Source organism: Myodes glareolus, chromosome 4, assembly GCF_982192425.1.
Source record: "Myodes glareolus chromosome 4, mMyoGla1.1, whole genome shotgun sequence".
NCBI lineage: Eukaryota > Metazoa > Chordata > Mammalia > Rodentia > Cricetidae > Myodes > Myodes glareolus.
Window position 1 is genome coordinate 24999999 of NC_142029.1, and position 18177 is coordinate 25018175.

At 45.4% G+C, this 18177-nt stretch overlaps 1 protein-coding gene across 5 annotated transcripts in view; it reads right to left on the reverse strand.

Annotated features, from left to right (window-relative positions):
- Window positions 1-331: 331 nt before the first annotated feature.
- The window catches only part of Snx1 (sorting nexin 1), a 36778-nt gene continuing 18932 nt past the window's right edge, over window positions 332-18177 (reverse strand). For 3 of the 5 annotated variants that reach the window (XM_048424028.3, XM_048424029.3, XM_048424025.3), the window contains exons 5-15: window positions 15102-15145; window positions 11858-11999; window positions 10453-10531; window positions 9793-9868; window positions 7394-7507; window positions 7130-7223; window positions 5760-5965; window positions 3104-3247; window positions 1763-1843; window positions 1343-1414; window positions 332-767 (exon numbers count right to left, since the gene is read on the reverse strand). In XM_048424028.3, coding sequence (XP_048279985.1) covers window positions 717-767; window positions 1343-1414; window positions 1763-1843; window positions 3104-3247; window positions 5760-5965; window positions 7130-7223; window positions 7394-7507; window positions 9793-9868; window positions 10453-10531; window positions 11858-11999; window positions 15102-15145 — 1103 coding nt within the window. In that variant the 3' untranslated portion in view covers window positions 332-716. Of the gene's footprint in view, window positions 768-1342; window positions 1432-1762; window positions 1844-3103; window positions 3248-5759; window positions 5966-7129; window positions 7224-7393; window positions 7508-9792; window positions 9869-10452; window positions 10532-11857; window positions 12000-15101; window positions 15146-18177 lie in introns of all 5 variants that reach the window. The other 2 variants (XM_048424026.3, XM_048424027.3) reach the window with 2 other exon arrangements.

Below are 18177 nucleotides of genomic sequence, written 5' to 3' on the forward strand. Positions count from 1 at the left end.
ATGAGGATGTGTTTAGATAGGATTAGAACATAGGATAGGCCAGAGACCTAGGGCCTTCTTCATAGAACAGACTTTAGCTTCTTAAGACACAGGTGCCTTAAAGCTCCCTCCTACAGAAACAGGAAGACTCAAGAGGACTAAGACACTCTCAGCTGGGCACTGAGGCCAGTAGGCAAGAAACTCCAGTTCCACAGGAAGGCAGAAGAAGGCCATGTGAGTGTCTGTGAGTGAACCTACTACCCAGCTACGTTGGGTTAGGAGCGCTCTAGACCTCCTTCTGACTGCTTCCCAGCAGAAAGGAAAAAGTGCAACCACGTTGAGTCCTGTGACATGATTTTCAAATATTTTATTACATAATCTTTCATGGCACCATCAGGAGTAACAGAAAACGTTATTCCCAGTTCCTAAACCACAGCCTGAAAAATATACATTTGTATTTATATATTTATATCAACACTCCACCCCTAACCTATAATTCCACCACCTATTGTAGGTCTTTTGCTTAAAGCAGGAAACTATTCTCTTAGGTAAGAAAATATATGTGGAAGCTAAATGAAATATTGGTTAGAGTAACTGGGAAGAGTTCGTTTGTGGGGCAGAGTGGAAGAGTTAAGTCCAGCCAAGGCAGGGTGCATCAGTTGGGGTCCATCGAGGGGGAGGAGGACAGAGTATAAAAAGGCAGCGTCACACAGGTGGGCTCTGGTATCCTTGGTCCCTCAGGAGATGGCCTTCGCCTCAGGAAGGAAGGCTTCCCAGTATTTTGCCAGCTGCAAACAAGTGGGGAGACAGTAATTAAGTTCCCCTGTCTAGCGGCAGAGCCTGAGCTAGCCTAGGAGGAAAACAAGTTCAGAGCAATGACATGCCTGCCCCGTGCACCAGCCACCCAGACGGAAGGCCTGTGGGGCAGAGGCAGCCACACTGTGCCTCCTCCCTCTAGACTTAAGAAGGCATCCATCAGTTTCTGTCCCAAATTCAAAGGCAAACCCTGAAGACCACAGCTGTTTGCACCTCACGATGGTACCATTGTTCCACAGATGGATTAGTCTCAGAAACCAGAGTGATAGATAGTACCACAGGGTGGGCATAAGGCGCTATAGTCGCTATACTGAGAGCTGCAGTGAGAGAAGAGATGGCCCAGTGGGTAAAGAGGGCAATGAAGATGTATTGTCATGCTTAGCAAAGGGCCCTGGCTGAGAAAGGGCCTGTTTTCAAATATCATCTACAGCAAAGCCTCCTCCCTCAGAAGCATGATCCCACATCAAGTCACCAAAGCCGTGTGGAGACAGCTGTCATTTGGGACAGGCAATGGGGGAGGGCTGTGCATAATTACATATATACATACCTGCTGCTGGGAATGTAGGAGTGTCTCCAGGTACTTGATCACGTGGTTTTTGAAGTCCTTGGATTTCTCTTTCTATAGAAAACAGGATTCTACACTGACCTCCCAGACAGGTGTTCCTTCCCATTTTGGTGGGGTGGTGGTATTTACTGCTGGCCAAGGTCAAGCACAGCCTTGGAAAGTAGAGCCAGCAGCTTCAACAGCTGGGGTTTCCAGCCAAATGGCATCTGCCAAAGCTCTGCAAGCTTTCTTAGAGGGCAGGGAGAGGGCAGTGGAAGGGAAAGAACACACAGCAGCTACTGGCTTTGCTTTGTGTCTAATTGTGTCCAGCAGCAGATGTTAAGACAGCCACCATGCCTCAGGAACTAGCATACAAGTGCAGACACAACAGACACAAAGACGGCTGCTCAGATTCTATCTCACCTCAAATCGAATCACTTCTTTCCGGACAACTGTTGAAATCCTTTCAAAGTCCCTTTCATACTGAGTCACCCGAGACTCCCACTGGCAAGAGGAAAGAAAGGTTTGCTTACGGCCTGGGATACAGCTGCAGGAGCAGAATTCTTGGCTAGTATGTATGAGAGACTGGGTTCAAGCTCCATTACCACAAGTAAAGATGGTAGGGCGGGGCGGTGGTGGCACAAGCCTTTAACACCAGAACTTGGGAGGCAGAGGCAAGCTGATCTCTGAGTTCAAAACCATCCTGGTCTATAGCACAGTATACAGAGTGAGTTCCAGGACAGCCAAGGCTACATAGAGAAATTCTGTCCTTTTTTTTTTTTAAGATTTATTTATTTATTATGTATACAACATTCCTTCCATGTATGCTTGCATGCCAGAAGAGGGCACCAGATCTCATTATAGATGGCTGTGAGCCACCATGTGGTTGCTGGGAATTGAACTCAGGACCTCTGGAAGAGCAGTCAGTGCTCTTAACCTCTGAGCCATCTCTCCAGCCCCTGAGAAATCCTGTCTTAAAAACAAAGCAAAACAAAACAAAAAACCCTGAAATTGGTGGTGCAGAATCATTTAATATCATGGTGCAATTCTACAGGAGACCTTAGTGGATCTTTCCGTCTGTCTGTCCCTTTGGGAAGGGTGAGATAGACATACAAGGGATTGTGTATTGCATAGCACAGTCCAGGAGGCCACTGTGGGATGGCTGGAAAGACAGCCATGTGCCTCAGCCAAGCCTGGTCTGTGAAAAACTCTAGTACCACAGCAGCCTCTGACTTAGGAACTCAAAAGCAGAGCCAAGAAAACATAATTTAGTTCTTGTCTGGTGTGTGGGGCATATCTGAGTCACCTTATGTGTGGGGTCTTTCAAAGATTCATGCAAGGAGCTAGGGCTACCTCAGGGTTTAAGAGCACTGGCTGTTCTCCCAGAGGATTCAGGTTCAAATCTCAACACCCACACGGTGGCTCACAAGTCCCTAGGTATCCAACACCCTCTTCTGTCCTTTTCAGGTACTAGGCAGGTACACTGTGCATAGACATACATGCAGGCAAAACACCCATAAACACGCAAAGTAAAAAAAAGATAGATAGGTGGGGGGGGGGGAGAGAGATAATAGGCGGGTAGCAGAGTGAGCAGAGTGGTGGGGAGCCAGGCCTCAAGGTTGCTCTGAAGTTGTTCTCAGAGACCTGCGCAGGAGCCCTGGCTCTTTAATTATCTCTCTTGCCTGTTGTGGGCTACCAAACATCTGGTCAGGATGGAAGCAGTGTTCCCATGGCACACTGGGGTAACTCGGATGGGGAGCTCACCTCTGTAATCTCATCCTTAGCTTGCTGCAGTTTGTCAGGCTTGTTGGCCCACAGCAGCCGCGCCTCAGACTCCCGCTTCTTCTGCAGTGTGGCTTGCGCATCCTGCCAGCGCTGCCATGTCTTCATGCGCTGGTCGAAGGCAGCCTATGGGGGAGGGCAGTTGGGAGGAGCACAGCCAGCTCTCTGGTATCCCTGGCTGACTCTGCCTTAGAGGGAAGCTCTCCTAGCAGTTGTGTCGGGGAAGCACTGGCAAGGGTATGTTCTGCAGCCACTGTTAGTGCCCAGCTGGGGCATTTAATGTCTAAAAGCACAAGCTTGGATCAGGCCCTTTTCAAGCTTCCAGGGGGCCAGTGCCATGCTACTCAGGGCTGGATGGCTGGGGGCACAGTGGGCAGCCTGATGTCTATACCTGACACTAATGAAGTTTCTAGGCTGCCTATCTCAACCAAGTCAGACCATGAGTCTATACACTTTCCCCAAGTCTGCCACATGCGAGGAGCTAAGAATACAGCGGGAGCTGAAACACACAGTCCTACTCTCAAGGAACATTTCTTCTGGAAAATCCATCATTGTATTAGCAATTACATAGATGTTTACACAAACTCAGAGTACTGGAGAAACAAGCAGGTGCTGAAACCTGAAGCTGGGGACCTTGCACAGCTCTGGAACTGTGAGTTGAGAAACCGCCTTTCAGCTGACACAGATGGCACACTTGGTAACAGAAGGACTTTTTTCCTTTTGAGACAAGGTCTCAGGTAGCAGGGCAGGTCCGGTCTCATTACATAGCTGAGGATGACACTGAACTCCTGAGCCTCGGGCCTCAGTCTCAGTGCTGGCATGAGTCACCATGCTGGCAGCTTAAGGATTCTTTACATAAACACTTAGAATGGTCACATGACCTACTTACTGCCTTCCTCTCACCCACACGTGTCACTTGCCTGCTCTAGGCTATCAAGGCCTGTGAGAAGCTCTCCAAGTCATTATTGGCTTCCTGTTTCTAGTCTTTTGAACAGAATTAGCATTTTCAGAGAAGCTCAGTTGTTGGCCTAACCATCTCCCATCTCACCTATATGCTATGGGCTTCCAAAGGCAGTCCACATCAAAGAGTATGCCAGGGCCGGTCTCCTAGCCCTGTTTATATGCTCCCCATTCCTTACAAAGGTTCCCTGCATGTCTCCTCGACTTCCTCAGCTCACACCTGGGACAAAACATCAGCCCTAGTGAATGTGGAGTGCAGTGTTGCCAAATTCACCTTCCCCAGCCCTGCTGTGGCTGCAGTTTCTTTTGTTTCTCAAGACAGGCTTCACTCTGTATCCAGTGAACTCACTATGTAGCACAGGCTGGCCTGGAATTTACCATGATCTTCTTGCCTCAGCCTCCCAACTGCTGGGATTACAGGCATGTGTTCACACATCTGGCTCGTGAAATCTCTTAGCACATCAATGTTGAAAGTTCAGGTAAACGGTGACTCCATATCTGAGAAAGGCTTTAAGCCTATCCCATGGCTCTAAGAGGGTTTCAGGGAAGGACACAAAAGAAACTTTTGCTCATTTCTCCATTCTCACTGTCAGCTCACAACAGGAGGGGGGTGCACAGGTTCTCTGAGAAAAGACCTGCTCATAGTGCTACGTTTTCAAGTTCTGCCCCAGCCCATGGAGAACCAGGCTTGGCTTCTCTGCCCTGTTCACACTGGCTTACTCTGCCTGGAGTCATATCCAAAAGCTGTGCTCTCTTGGGAATCCCTGCCCCTCAATAAAATGCTCCTCACAGAAAGTTTTCCTCAGACAGAGTCCTTCCCCAGGATGGCTCTCCAGCCCGAGTAGTCTAACAGGTTCTAAGAATCCCACAGCGGGTCCTTTTTCAAGTCTCTTATCTCTCTGGAGTTAGAAGCAACCAAGGAGCAGAAGGACAAGGAACAGGTCACAGAACCCAGTGGGCAGCTCCGCAGTGGGAGATGTGCTGAGGACAAGGAGTAGGCTGCGGCTCATGCACCCCGATACCGTGTAGAATCAGTCCTAAGAGTGCAGGGGTCAGGCTCCTCTAGGTTTCTTCCTTCATCAGGGAGGCCATGCAAAGAGCTAATACTGCCCAGCCAAGCTTCCTTAACTGATCTGAGAGCTCTGGAAACAGACACCCTGGTCATCAAGAGAACTGAGGTGTTTGACCCGAAGGGCAGCGTGCAGTGTTGCCACCAGTGAGGTCAGCACAGCACAAGGAGGGCTCTGGTGGCAAGCCCTCTCAGCACCTGGGCCACACTCCTCCATGCAACTCCAAGCCAGTTCTGTGTCATTACCTGACTGGTCACACTGGAAGGACAAGTGGAAGCCAGCAAAGAGCTCTTATCAGGGCAAAGACCAAAGGGCTGAAGAGTCACTGCTCCAGGGGCCAAGCAGCAGTCTGTAATAAGTCTTGCTTGGAGAAAGGTGTGCGGAGAATACTGCCTTTCTTCAACATTAAGGGGGCCTACTTGGAAATTCAAGAGTGGGCTGCTGTGGGCCTCAGAATAACAGGAGGCAACTGACTAGTTTAAGTGAATGCTGGGTCTACAGGGTCCTTTCAAAAGTAGAAGTTACAACCACTCCTAAGCTAAAGTGAGATAAACTTTTCTAAGGAAGCAGAGAGCAGGAGACACCTGGGGCAAGGAAGTGAGGCTTACTCGGACAATGGCCAGGAGGCGAATGTAGTCACTTAGGAGTTCAGCAAGGAGGAAGAAGTCGTTGTTGGCCTGTTCCTGATGGAGCTGCTCAATCTTTTCTTCCACCTCAGCCAGCTGGGAGAGTGCTCGTGACAGGGCCGTGTTGTCCTCAGAGCTCCCAAGCATGGCAAGACTCTTGGCAAACTGGGCTGTGTTCAGAGCTAGCTCTGGAAGGAAGCAAAGACAACAGAGGCCTCTTGATCTCTCAGGAAAGAGACAAGAGGACCCTGTGAAGCATGTCCTGGCAATTCTGGCCCCTGTGTGTCTGACAGTTGAGCATCCTGCGCCCAGTCACCCAACTCAGTGAAGGGAAAGTGGCCTGAGTTGGTCACAGGACTGGGAGGGAAAGCTCCTGCTGTCCACGTGTGACTAGGTCTGGTCACCTGAAGTCCGCAGCTCCAGCATTCCTGGAGAGCCAGCTATTACCTCATGAAAGAGGTCAACGGAAGGAGTGGCTCTGGGGTTTAAGCTCATGAACTGCCTATATGCACCACACAGCCACACATCTACACAAACACACAGACATACATACACAGACACACATAACACACAGACATACATACACAGACACACATAACACACACACCCAGACCCTTTCACTTTTTTTTTTTTCAAGACAGGGTTTCTCTGTGTAGCCCTAGCTGTCCTGGAACTAGCTCTTGTAGACCAGGCTGACCTCCACCTGCCTCTGCTTCCCAAGTGCTGGGATTAAAGGTGTGCGCCACCACCACCCAGCGACTCACTTTTTAGAGCAGAGCAAACTTTCTGTACAGGGCCAGTCAATACCTCAGGCTCTGCAGGTCACACAGTCCCTGCAGCCATACTCTTTTTCTTTCTATTCTTCTCATGGCGGGAGGGTCCAAATCTGTCCTCTCAGCCATGTCATGGCTTGTCAGCCCTTACACTGCCTTCATGCTAATGGTCTTTTAGATTTCTTGTTACCAGTATGTTTAGGACACAGAAAGAAAGTAGTTCCCAGTGAAGCAAAGCTCACTAAAGGAAGGGGAGAAACACAAATGGCTTCCCTGTGTTTACACCTTGCTAGCATGACCATGTAACAAAAGCACTATTATTTCAGACGCAAGTCACCAACTTCCATCAACTATAGCAGATGTCTCTAGGCAGGCTCCCTCCACTCATTGCCCTTGGTGCTTTGAGTCATGGTCCTTGCCAGGAGATCAGGGCATAGCATGTTTATCAGAACATCAAGCAACAGGTGGGCTGAGAATTTCGCCTTGGATGGCTGAGCGTTGGGAACACGATGCCTCTCATTTCCAGCCGCTACAGACACTGCTGTCCCCAGTCCAGGGTGTTTCCGAGCCAGTGGTTACCTTTCCTGTGGTTGACTAGAGTCTCTACCACAGCATGCAGCTTCCGTAGGCGCTGCTCCTCGCATTCCACCTCCTGGAGCTTCTCCTCGAACCACTGAAAACACACAAGGCCAGAGCTGGGTTGAAAATGTTTCACAAAGTGCAGGGAGCAGCTTTTCTTCAGAGGCTGTTTTTGTTGTTTGTTTTTGTTTTTTTCAATTGAAAGGAAAACCATCTCAGAAATATCAGGACTTCCCAGGGCATCTGAGGGGCACAGCTACTCACAATGTCCGACTCATTCATCTTGATGGTCATCTTGCTGACTGCGTCTGTAGCTTTGTTGAACATCTTAAGGAGACCAGCACCACTCAAAGCCTGTGTACCCACGGCACGTGGCAGCTACAAGACCAAGAAGGCGGGGATGGCAAGTTATCTGCTGCCCCTATTTTAGGTTCAGAAGAATTAGTATCCATCAGATGGTATGCCCAAAACTTGTCAAACAAGTTATTCGAACTGTAGATTCTTGTATTCTAAAGAAGTTATAGCAATCTAAACCTAGTATGTACAGAAAAAAAAAAAATCAAAGCCCCATGGCAGAAGAATCAATAAGAATTTCAGCTTTTGATGTTATTCATAGAAAGAAAGCAGACGGAGAGTGTCACATGGTTAGGCAACCTCACAGCGGGACTGTCTGCCCATCCAGGTGTGAGCTACTTAAATACTAAGCATTACTTTATTTTATTATTAATACTTTGCTTTTTTTTTTTTGTCTTTTGTTTTTGAGACAGGGTTTCTCTGTGTATCCCTGACTGTCCTGGAACTTGCTCCATAGACCAGGCCGGCCTCAAACACACAGAGATCCAGATCCTCCTGCATCTGCTTCCTGAGTACTGGGATTAAAGGCATGTGCCACCATTGCCTGGCCCTTTATTTTTTAACATTTTAAAATGATTTTGTGTGTGTATGCATATGCAAGAGCACACCTACAGAGGTCAAAGGACAACTCTGTGGAGTCAGTTTTCTCCTTTCACCTCTGCATAGACCCAACTCAGGTCTTCAGGAATCCAGGGCAAGCACTTTTCCTGGCAGGACACTGAATTCCTTTGTTAAAGTCAAAGGCTCCTGCAGGGTGTGGTGACATATGCTCATGTAGAGAAACCAAATTAAAAAAAAAGTCTCCTTTAGATTAGCACACTCTGCAAGAAGGGGACTCACAACTTTGAGAGTTTCCACAGTGAAGCAAAGTACAAGCATATTCTTTTTTTGTGTTCTTGAAACAGGATTTCTCTCTGTAACAGCCCAGGCTGTCCTGGAACTCATTTGGTAGACCAGGCAGGCCTCAACTCATTGAGATCCACCTGCCTCTGCCTTCCCAGCACTGGGATTAAAGGCGGGCATCACACCGCCTGCCTGGTGGGCATATTCTGCATGGAGCTACTTTTACACAGTAAAACTGTGTTATAAAATCAGTTTCTCAAGTGGCTTAGGTGTTCAGGATGTCATTCAGTACTTCTTAAATTGAGGCCACTCATTCCAGAGCACATTTGACAGTATCTGAAGGAGAGTTTGGTTGTTCCAGATGGGGAGAGAGTGCTGCTGGCATCTAGTGGGCAGACATGTTCCTCATTGTACTAAACATTTTGCAGCACAGGACAGCCACCACACAAAGGGCTACCCAGCTCAAAGGTCTTCAAAGACAGACGCTGCTCTGGGATTATCAAGTGAGCAAGAATAGATTAGAAATATCCTGACGGGGGCTGGAGAGATGGCTCAGTGGTTGAGAGCACAGGCTGTCCTCTCAGAGTTCCTGAGTTCAATTCCCAGCAACCAGATGGTGGCTCACAACCATCTATAACGAGACTTGATGCCCTCTTCTGGCTTGCAGGCATACATGCAGGTAGAACACTATACATAATAAATAAATAAATCTTTAAAAAAAAAAAAAGAACTATCCAGAGGTAGAATTAAAGGACTTCAGGCTTTGACATTATTGTCAACAACAACAAAAAAAATCATTTTGAAGGGGAAAAATCTCATTACAATAATTCCTATTTTATTATAGTAACATTTTTTTAAATTAAAAACAAAAACATAATGACAGTCTCATCATTTTAGTTCTCTAAGATCATGTTATTTCCACCTTTACTGACTTCTGCTTTAGGGTGTGCTTGCTATTTGATGTTCCATACACTCGTCTTTCTTTACACTTTCTGTTTGTGGTCAAAAGAGTTTACTGTGTGGATATATTTTATGTAGTTCTTCAGTTATTTGTGACTGCAGTGTCTCCAATTTTCCACAATCATGAATAGCCTATGCATAGTCTATAAAAAACAAACCAACCCTGTCTGCTTCAATCAATCCTTTCGCAATGCGGCAGTTCTGCGTCTGTGGTGACGGGATTCTAACTAATGCCTCTCAGTTTCCTAGCACAGACACACATTCAGTGTGAACCCATCAGTGACCTGTTCAAGCCAAGGCCCTGCCATGCAGACTGTTTTCTACGAGACTCAGTGAGATCACCATTTGATACCAGTAGAGCTGTTTTCTTTTAGAGCAGTGGAAATCCTTGTCCCTTTTGGCGGACAAATTCACTGGCTACAGCATTATCTTTGTCAAATGAACCTGCTTCATTTCACTAAGGGTAGACAGGGGAATGATGAAGTTGAACTTTGTATGATACGAACCTCTTCCTTTTCCAAAAACTCCCTGACGTCTGGGTCTTGTAACATGGTAGGATGATTCACAATTCTTTGAAGGTACCTGATGGGTAAAAATCACCAGCAGGTTAGGTTTGGGTGTCGCACAGTGCTGGTCTGGACCTGTGTCTTTTACTATTTAAAATGTCCTCAGACAAGGCAGGTAAGCAAATTCCTGTTTGTAACTATTCAAAACTTCATTTTGGGGCTGGAGAAATAGTTCAGTAGTTAAGACTTTTTTTTCCAGAGGACCCCGGTCCAAATCCCAGCACCCACTTGGTGGCTCATACCTGGCTGTAACTACAGATCCAGGGGACTGGATACCCTTACACAAGCATACACATAGGCAAAACACCAGTGCACATAAAAATTATAAATACTAAAACAAACAAAACACTTCACGTTCTTCACATTTCCAAAAGAAGCCGACTGACTCTGGAACCATCCCTGGCTGATGCCAGAAGGAATTGTGATTGTCTGTCAGGAGGGAGAGGAAAGAGACGTCTTATGACTGAGGTGGGAAGGTATGACTTGGGAAAAGCCATTAGGAATGGGAAGGAGAGGCTGTAATTCACCTCGGCTCTGTCCACTGATGCAGCAAACCTCATCACTCTACAGCGACCCACCATAGGGCTGGCAGGCACTTACCTTTCCAAAGCAGCCCTCCTTTTTTCAAGAAATTCTGCAGAGGAAGAATCTTCCTTCCCAACTTTCACTTTTGTCATTCCTAGGATGGAATTTAAGAAACAAAATAACCAGAAACAGTAAAAAGGACAAATCTATGTCTTATAAAGAGTCATTTGAGCTAGGCGGTGGGGGCACACGCCTTTAATCCCAGCACTCAGGAGGTAGAAGCTGGAGGATCTCTGTGAGTTTGAGGCCAGCCTGGTCTACAAGAGCTAGTTCCAGGACAGGCTCCAAAGCAAAACCGAGAAACCCTGTCTTGAAACCGTCCCCCTTCAAAAGAGTCATTTGAAGGAAGGCAACAAAGACAACTCAACACACTGCCATCTAAAGATATTTCTAGGTTAAAAGCAGGGATGGAGCAAAAGTTCTTTACTAATTAAGTTTTGCCCATGCTAGAGGCTATAACTATGGGATTTAGATTGTATATTGTCTTTTTTTTTTTTTAATGTGCATTGGGGTGAAGGTGTCAGATCCCCTTGAACTGGATCTTCAGACAGTTGTGAGCTGCCATGAGGGTACTGGGAACTGAACTTGGGTCCTCTGGAAGAGCAATCAGTGCTCAGACATCTCTCCAGCCCTCCCCCTTTCTTTTTAAGAAAAAAAAAAAAGGCACGTGTGGTGTCACGTATAAGGAGACCTCTGTGAGTTCCAGGCCAGCCTGTTCTACATACTGAGCTCCAGGCCATCTAGGGCCACATAGTGAGACCCTTTTTCAAAAAAAGTGGGGGAGGGTGTGGAGTGATGGCTCAGTGGTTATGAGTACTGTCTGCTCTTCCAAAGCATGCAGGTCCTAGTTCTAGCACCACTGAGTGGCTCACAACTCCAGTTCCAAGGGATCTGACAGCCTCCTCTGTCCTACTCAGACACCCACACACTTGGTGCATATACATACATATATGTAGGCAAAACCCCATACACATAAAATTAAAAATAAAACAATAAAACCCTGTCTCAAAAATCAAACAAAAAATAATAGAAAAAAATGTTTCGAGATTCTGAGTATAGATCAACAATCACTTGATGGCAGTAAGAAGGCTCCTCCTCTAGTCTATAAAGCAATTTCAATCTGGAGAGAAGAACAATTATTAACTGTCCTAATGTAACTCAGTGGTAGAGTGTTTACCTAATGCATGCCTGCAATTCTAGCACTCATGAGTCTGAGGCAGAAAGATCAAGGGATGGATGAAGACCTCTCGGGTCTATACAGTGAGTTTGAGGCCAGCCTGGGGGATAAAAAGACTGTTTCAAAAGGGAACAAAGTGCTACAAAGCTGAAGGCTGACACTAGAGGACGTGTAAAAATGGCTGGCCATTTCTCTATTCCCCAAATGTTAAAACTCAAGTGGCATTCAAGACCACAGGCTTACCTATGAGGCTCTTCTCAGGCGGAGGCGGGACGATGAAGCCATTCTGAGAGTGTTTCTCTGAAAGCTTCTCATAGAGACCAAGAAAGTCACTGAATCTTCTTTTTACTGCAAATTGTTTACTTCTGAACATTGGTAAGCTCGTCTTGGGAGATGAAAAAAAAAATCACAAGGCAAATTTCATTCCAAATCCAGGAGTGAATATCTATCCCGCTAACATCAAAGGTAACAGATTTCCCAGATCCCTGACTTTTAGACATCTGGAAAATAACTATGTCCAAGACAGGCTCTTAAACCCCAAGCTATAGCCTTTTTTTTTTTCCTTTTTTTTTTTTTGGCAGTCTGAGAATCTATAAGAAACCCTACTTAGGTCGGGCAGTGGAGGCACATGCCTTTAATCCCAGCCCTCAAAAGGCAGAGGCAGATAGATCTCTGAGTTCAAGGCCAGCCTGGTCTACAAAGTGAGTTACAGGACAGGCTCCAAAGCTACAGAGAAACCCTATCTCGAGAAAAAGAAAAAGAAAAGAAACCCTACTTAGAGTGATGATCTTAAGTGAATAAAATAAAAAATATAGGATTGAGACTCGGTCGGGGTGGCTCAATGGATAAGCACAAGGAACAGTTTGAATCCTCAGTGTCCACAAAAAAGTTGGGCATGGCTGGGTGTGGTGGTGTATACCTTTAATCTCAGCTCACAAGAGGCAGAGGCTGAAGGATCTATTGAGTTCAAGGCCATTCTGGTCTACACACCCAGCTCCAGGATAGCTAGGACTGACAGAGAAACTCTGTCTCAAAAAACAAAACAAAACAAACAACAACAACAAAAACCAAAAACAACAAAACAAAACAAAACACAAAAGCTGTGCACGGTTGTACCTCAGCACTGGGGAGGTGGGAACAGAGACAGGTACCTTCTCACTAACTAGCTTTGCTAAAAGGCAAGGTTTTAGGCCAGTGAGAGACCCTGTCTAAGGCAGTTAAGACAGAGCAATAGACTAAGACACCCAGCATCTTGTTTCTTCAAGACAGGTTTTCTCTGTGTAGCTCTGGTGCCTGTTCTTGAACTCGCTCTGTAGACCAGGCTGGCCTAGAACTCACAGAGATCCACCTGTCTCTGCCTGGGATTAAACGTTTTTGCGCCTCCACCGCCTGGCTGACACCCAACATCTTATTGTACTTCCATATGAATATACATGAATATGCACACTTGGATACTCAGGTGTAGATGAGGCTACAAAGACAACCAATAAAATTCAAATATAGCTTCATTCCTAGGTTAAGAATACTTGCTCTAGTCAGGCAGTGGTGGCACACATCTTTAGTACCAACACTCAGGAGGCAGAGGCAGGTGGATCTGTGAGTTCGAGGCCAGCCTGATCTACAGGCAAATTCCAGGGCAGCTAGGGATGTGTGGAGAGACACTGTCTCAAAAACAAAAAGAACACTTGCTCTAATCAAAGAAACATTGAATTCTAGTTAAAAGAATTCTAATGGTCATCTGCAACCAACTTGGCCTTTATTGACTTAATTAAGGGTATCAGCTACTAAAATCAAAGTAGACAAACAAAACAAGACAACTGAGGAATGCATCTAGGAAGAAATCAGATGTCTATAGGTAGGGGTGGAGAGATAGCTCAGCAGTTAAGAGCACTGGCAGTTCTAGAGGTCCTGAGTTCAATTCCTAGCTACCACATGGTAGCTCACAACCATCTATGAGATCTGGTGCCCTCTCCTGGTGTGCAGGGATACATGTAAGCAGAACACTGTTAATAAATATTAAATAAACATTAAATAAACAATAAGTAAATATTAAACAAAAAGAAGTCTGTAGATAATAACTTCTAAAGTGTTGTGGGTTTTAGAGTCCACAGGAGAGCCATGGAGTATTAGAGAGAAACATAAAAAAGTCTCCTGATAAAAGTAAAAAAAAAAAAAGAAAAAAGAAAAGACTAGGGTGATGGCTCAGTGGTTAAAAGCACTGGCTGTTCTGGAGAACACAGGTTCAACTCCCAGCACCCACACCACACAGTGCAGCACAATCATCTGTATGCAATCTAGTCCTAGGAGATCCGACACACACACACAAAATCACTCATAAGCATTTTTTAATTAAAAAAGGCAGGATCAGGTGGTGGTGGCACTTGCCTTTAATCCAAGCACTCTGGAGGCAGAGGTAGGCGGATCTCTGTGACTTTGAGCCCAGCCTGGTCTATAGAGCTAGTTCCAGGACAATTAGAGATATTACACAGAGAAACCCTGTCTCCGAAAAAAGGGGTGGGGCAGGAAAGCTAGGGAATACATTAGAAGACACAACTATATTCACCAGATGGGCAAAATTTACAGAGATTGGGTCCACCAGTTACCTCTGACTCCCGAGTGTATATGCACCGCCTAGCTGCATATACATAGTTTTTGTTTCTTTGAAAAAGGATCTCATTTTAAGTACCTCAGACTGTTCTCAAACTCCTGACCTTCCTGCTTATGCCTCCCTAGTGCTGGGGTTAAAGATGTGGTCCACCTTGCCTGGCCCAAGAACTGAAGTTTTAGACAGTTACTCTTCACTTGAGGCAATCCACTAAACTAGCTCTAGTCACACAGTTCCTGTGATGGGGTAAAAGTCAGATATGTTGTACATTCTAAACCTTGCAAAGTTTCATATATTAGTTTTCTGGCTTTTCCAGCACTTGGAAGGCAGACAGGGGGATCTCTGTGAGTTCAAGGCCAGCCTGGTCTACAGAGCAAGTTCCAGGACAGACTCCAAAGCTACAGAGAAACCCTGTCGGAAAAAAAAAAAGATGAAAGAAAGGAAGGAAGGAAGGAAAAAGAAACACTAACCCACTCTGGTGTACCTAGTTAAGATTATCAAGGGGGCTAGAGAAATGGCTCAGAGGTTAAGATCAATGGCTGCTCTTCCAGAGGATCTGGGTTGAGTTCAGTTTCCAGTACCCAAATGGCAGGTTACAACCATCTGTAACTCCAGTTCCAAGGGGTTTTAATTTAACACTCTCTCTGGCCTCTGTGGGCACCACGCATGCACATGCATATATGCAGGCAAAACACTCATGCACATAAAATAAAATAAAGATTACCAAGGCACTATAGACTTGCTATGGCTTGAATAAATAGGAAAAGTTTATTGGAAAAAAAATCAACCAAACAAAAAGATGCCCAGGAATACTCTAAATGTTAACCTATGTATGAGCAACCAGGTCTACTGAGGTGCATCGGCAATGTCACTGGAACTCACCTGTGTAGTGACTTTGTAGGCTACATAGGCATTCATACCGTCCCCTGTGGGAGAACAAGAAAGGAGAGAATTATTCTTTTAACTAAAGAAAGGAAAACTGATCCAGTAACATTTAACAAGACCATAGCTACAGGAGCCTCTATTAGACCATAGCTACAGAGCCTCTATTAGACAGGCTTGTTTCATTTCCAGGCTTTATATGTAATCCTAAAATCCAGTTTTTCCTGTGTCTCAGGGGTTGTGTGGCACACATGCCCCCACAGATGCTGGCTGGGCCCCAGTTTGAGTTAGACAAGAGAGTCAGTCCCCTGTTCCAAAGCTAGGCTCCATTTATACCCTCCACAAAGCAGCACCGGCTACTGACAATTCATCAGTTGTTACCATGCCAGTATTCGGTCTGGTTATACACATCTGTCCAAAATCAAACAATTCTCTTGCTGTATAAAGCAGGAGAAGGAAGCAACTGCTGTAAAAGGAAACAAGCAGTTCTACCCTAAGCTAGCTCCAGGCTTGCTCTGCTCTTTCAGAGATCCGACCACTGCTGCTGGAGACACTGATCTCTCTGATCCAGTGCGTTCACCCAGAGCAAAGAGCCTGGCAGGAAGACACTTGGGCTGCCTGATGTCACAAAAATCTCCCTTTCCTGGAGGAATTATTTTTATGAAAAAGCCTTTGACTGTTAAATAATCTTGGATTCAAGCAACTGTTTTTCTCTGTGGCAGTGTCCTGACCTAGACCACTTAGGGAGATAAAGGCACTATTGACTTCCTAAGCGCCCAAAAGACATATATTGGAATCCAGCACTGCACCATGGGGTTTAGGGTCTTTTGTTTTGTTTTTTCTTTTTCCTTTTCTCTGATTCCTCCTCTTATGAACCAGGAAAGCCTAGGTCAACAATTCCCAGTTGCCTTTGCTTCTTATCTGATTCTGGAGTGAGGGCCAGGGAGAAGAGGTAGAACTGGACCAGTGGAGTTCACATACTGCCACATCATTTCACTGTGCTGGGTGCAAATTATAGAAGCTAGAAATTATATAGAGATAGGAGACATACATGTCTTATCTCACCAATACCTACCAAAAAGGGTGTTGCAAAACAGGATTTAGAAGCTAAACTAAAGGAATTACCTTACACTGATATTCAGACTGTTTACCACTCACTAAAAAAAAAAAAAAAAAAAAAAAAAAAAAATTCTTGCACTGGGCGTGGGGGAATACACCTTTAACCCCAGAATTCAGCAGATAGAGGCAGGCAGATCTCTGTGAATTTGAGGCCAGCCTGGTCCACAAAGCGAGTTCCAGGAGAGCCAGGGCTATTAAATAGAGAAATCTGTCTTGAAAAACAACAACAAAATCCTTGAGTTTAATCAAAATTCACCTATTTAGAATAGCCACATCCAGTTCCATAATTTAGTAGCCACAAGGAAGGGGTCTAAGTGCGCATGTCCACAGAGCACATTAGCCAAGCATGACCTCTAGGTACCCTGCAGGGTCTCCAGACACTGTTGCAGCCATGGCAGCATGTGTGAAGAGAGGTACACAAGTCCTGAAAGTGGCTGGGTCACATGACAGTCTGACAATGCACACAGAGTTCCTAAAATAACTTCCAAGTTGGAATAGCATATGAAAATTGTCAAGCCTCTAAAAAGGATCTCCTGGTAAATGTACAATTCTAATTTATTTAGATGTATACTGGAAGGAGACGTGCCTGTTGACTAAACAGCCCACACAAACAGAACTTGTTTATAAAGATAGGCCCTGGCCGGGTGGTGGTGGCACACACCTTTAATCCTAGCACTCACGAGGCAGAGTAGGTAAATCTCTGTGAGTTCGAGGCCAGCCTGGTCTACAAGAGCTAGTTCCAGGACAGGTTCCAAAGATACAGAGAAACCCTGCCTCAAAGAAACAATAAATAAATAAATAAAGAACAAAAGAAAGAAAAGAAGGAAAAGAAAGAAAGAAAGAAAGAAAGACAGACAGACAGACCGGGTCCTGGACAGAAAGATGTTTTAATTAGCTGGTTTCTTAGAATCAACACAACCAAGAATTCAGACAATACAGAAGGGGATGAAAGCAACTGGAGAAATGTGTTCAGATCCAATTTGTGAGCTGTTTAAATTAAACTATAGTGTGGGGTCAGTACTTCATAACATGACTTTATTGAAAACACTGTCTTCACAGATATAATGAAGTTAAAACGAGGTCATCAGGGTGAATTAAGTTCAACATGAGGGGTGTCCTTAAAAAAACAGGGCAACTCGGATAGACATTCTTAGAGGATTGATGATGTGGAGACACTCAGAATGACTCGGGATAATGAAGACAATGTAATGATGCATCTTCAAGCCAAAGCACACCTCAGACTACTCGAAAGCAGAGCACAGGCAAGGGCCTACCTTCCCTTCCAGTTTCAGAGAAGCATGGTCATGCCCACAGCATGATGTCAGAGGAGCGTGGCCATGCCCACACGTGATGTCAGAGGAGCATGGCCATGCCCACACCATGATGTCAGAGGAGCGTGACCATGCCCACACCATGATGTCAGAGGAGTGTGGCCATACCCACACAATGATTTTGGGACTTCTTGCCTCAGAACTGTGTGAAAATCTCTAGCTTTTGTTTTTGAGATAAGTTTTCTTTTCCTTTTCTCTGTGTAGCCCTGGCTGTCCTGGAACCCATTCTGTAGACCATGCTGGCCTCAAACTCAGAGATTCGCTTGCTTCTGACTCCTAAGTGTTGGGATTAAAGACATGCACCACTACTGCTGGGTTTCGAGACAGGTTTTCACACTGTAGCCCAGGTTGGTCTCAAACTCCCATCTAGGCACTTGAGTGTGGGGGATACTGTTGTGACCCACCATCCTTAGCTTACTTCTATCGTTTTAAGTCTTCAAGTTCTTTACTACAGCAGATCTAGGTAACTAATACATTCGCTCTCCTGGTTCAAAATCATAGCAGTAATTGTTCAAACAATTAGTACCATTTGTAATTTCTATTAAGGATTTTAGCAACTAAGCTTAAAACGAATATGTTACGCAATATTCGTAGCTCTAGACTAGGCAAGAGATTCCTAGATATGT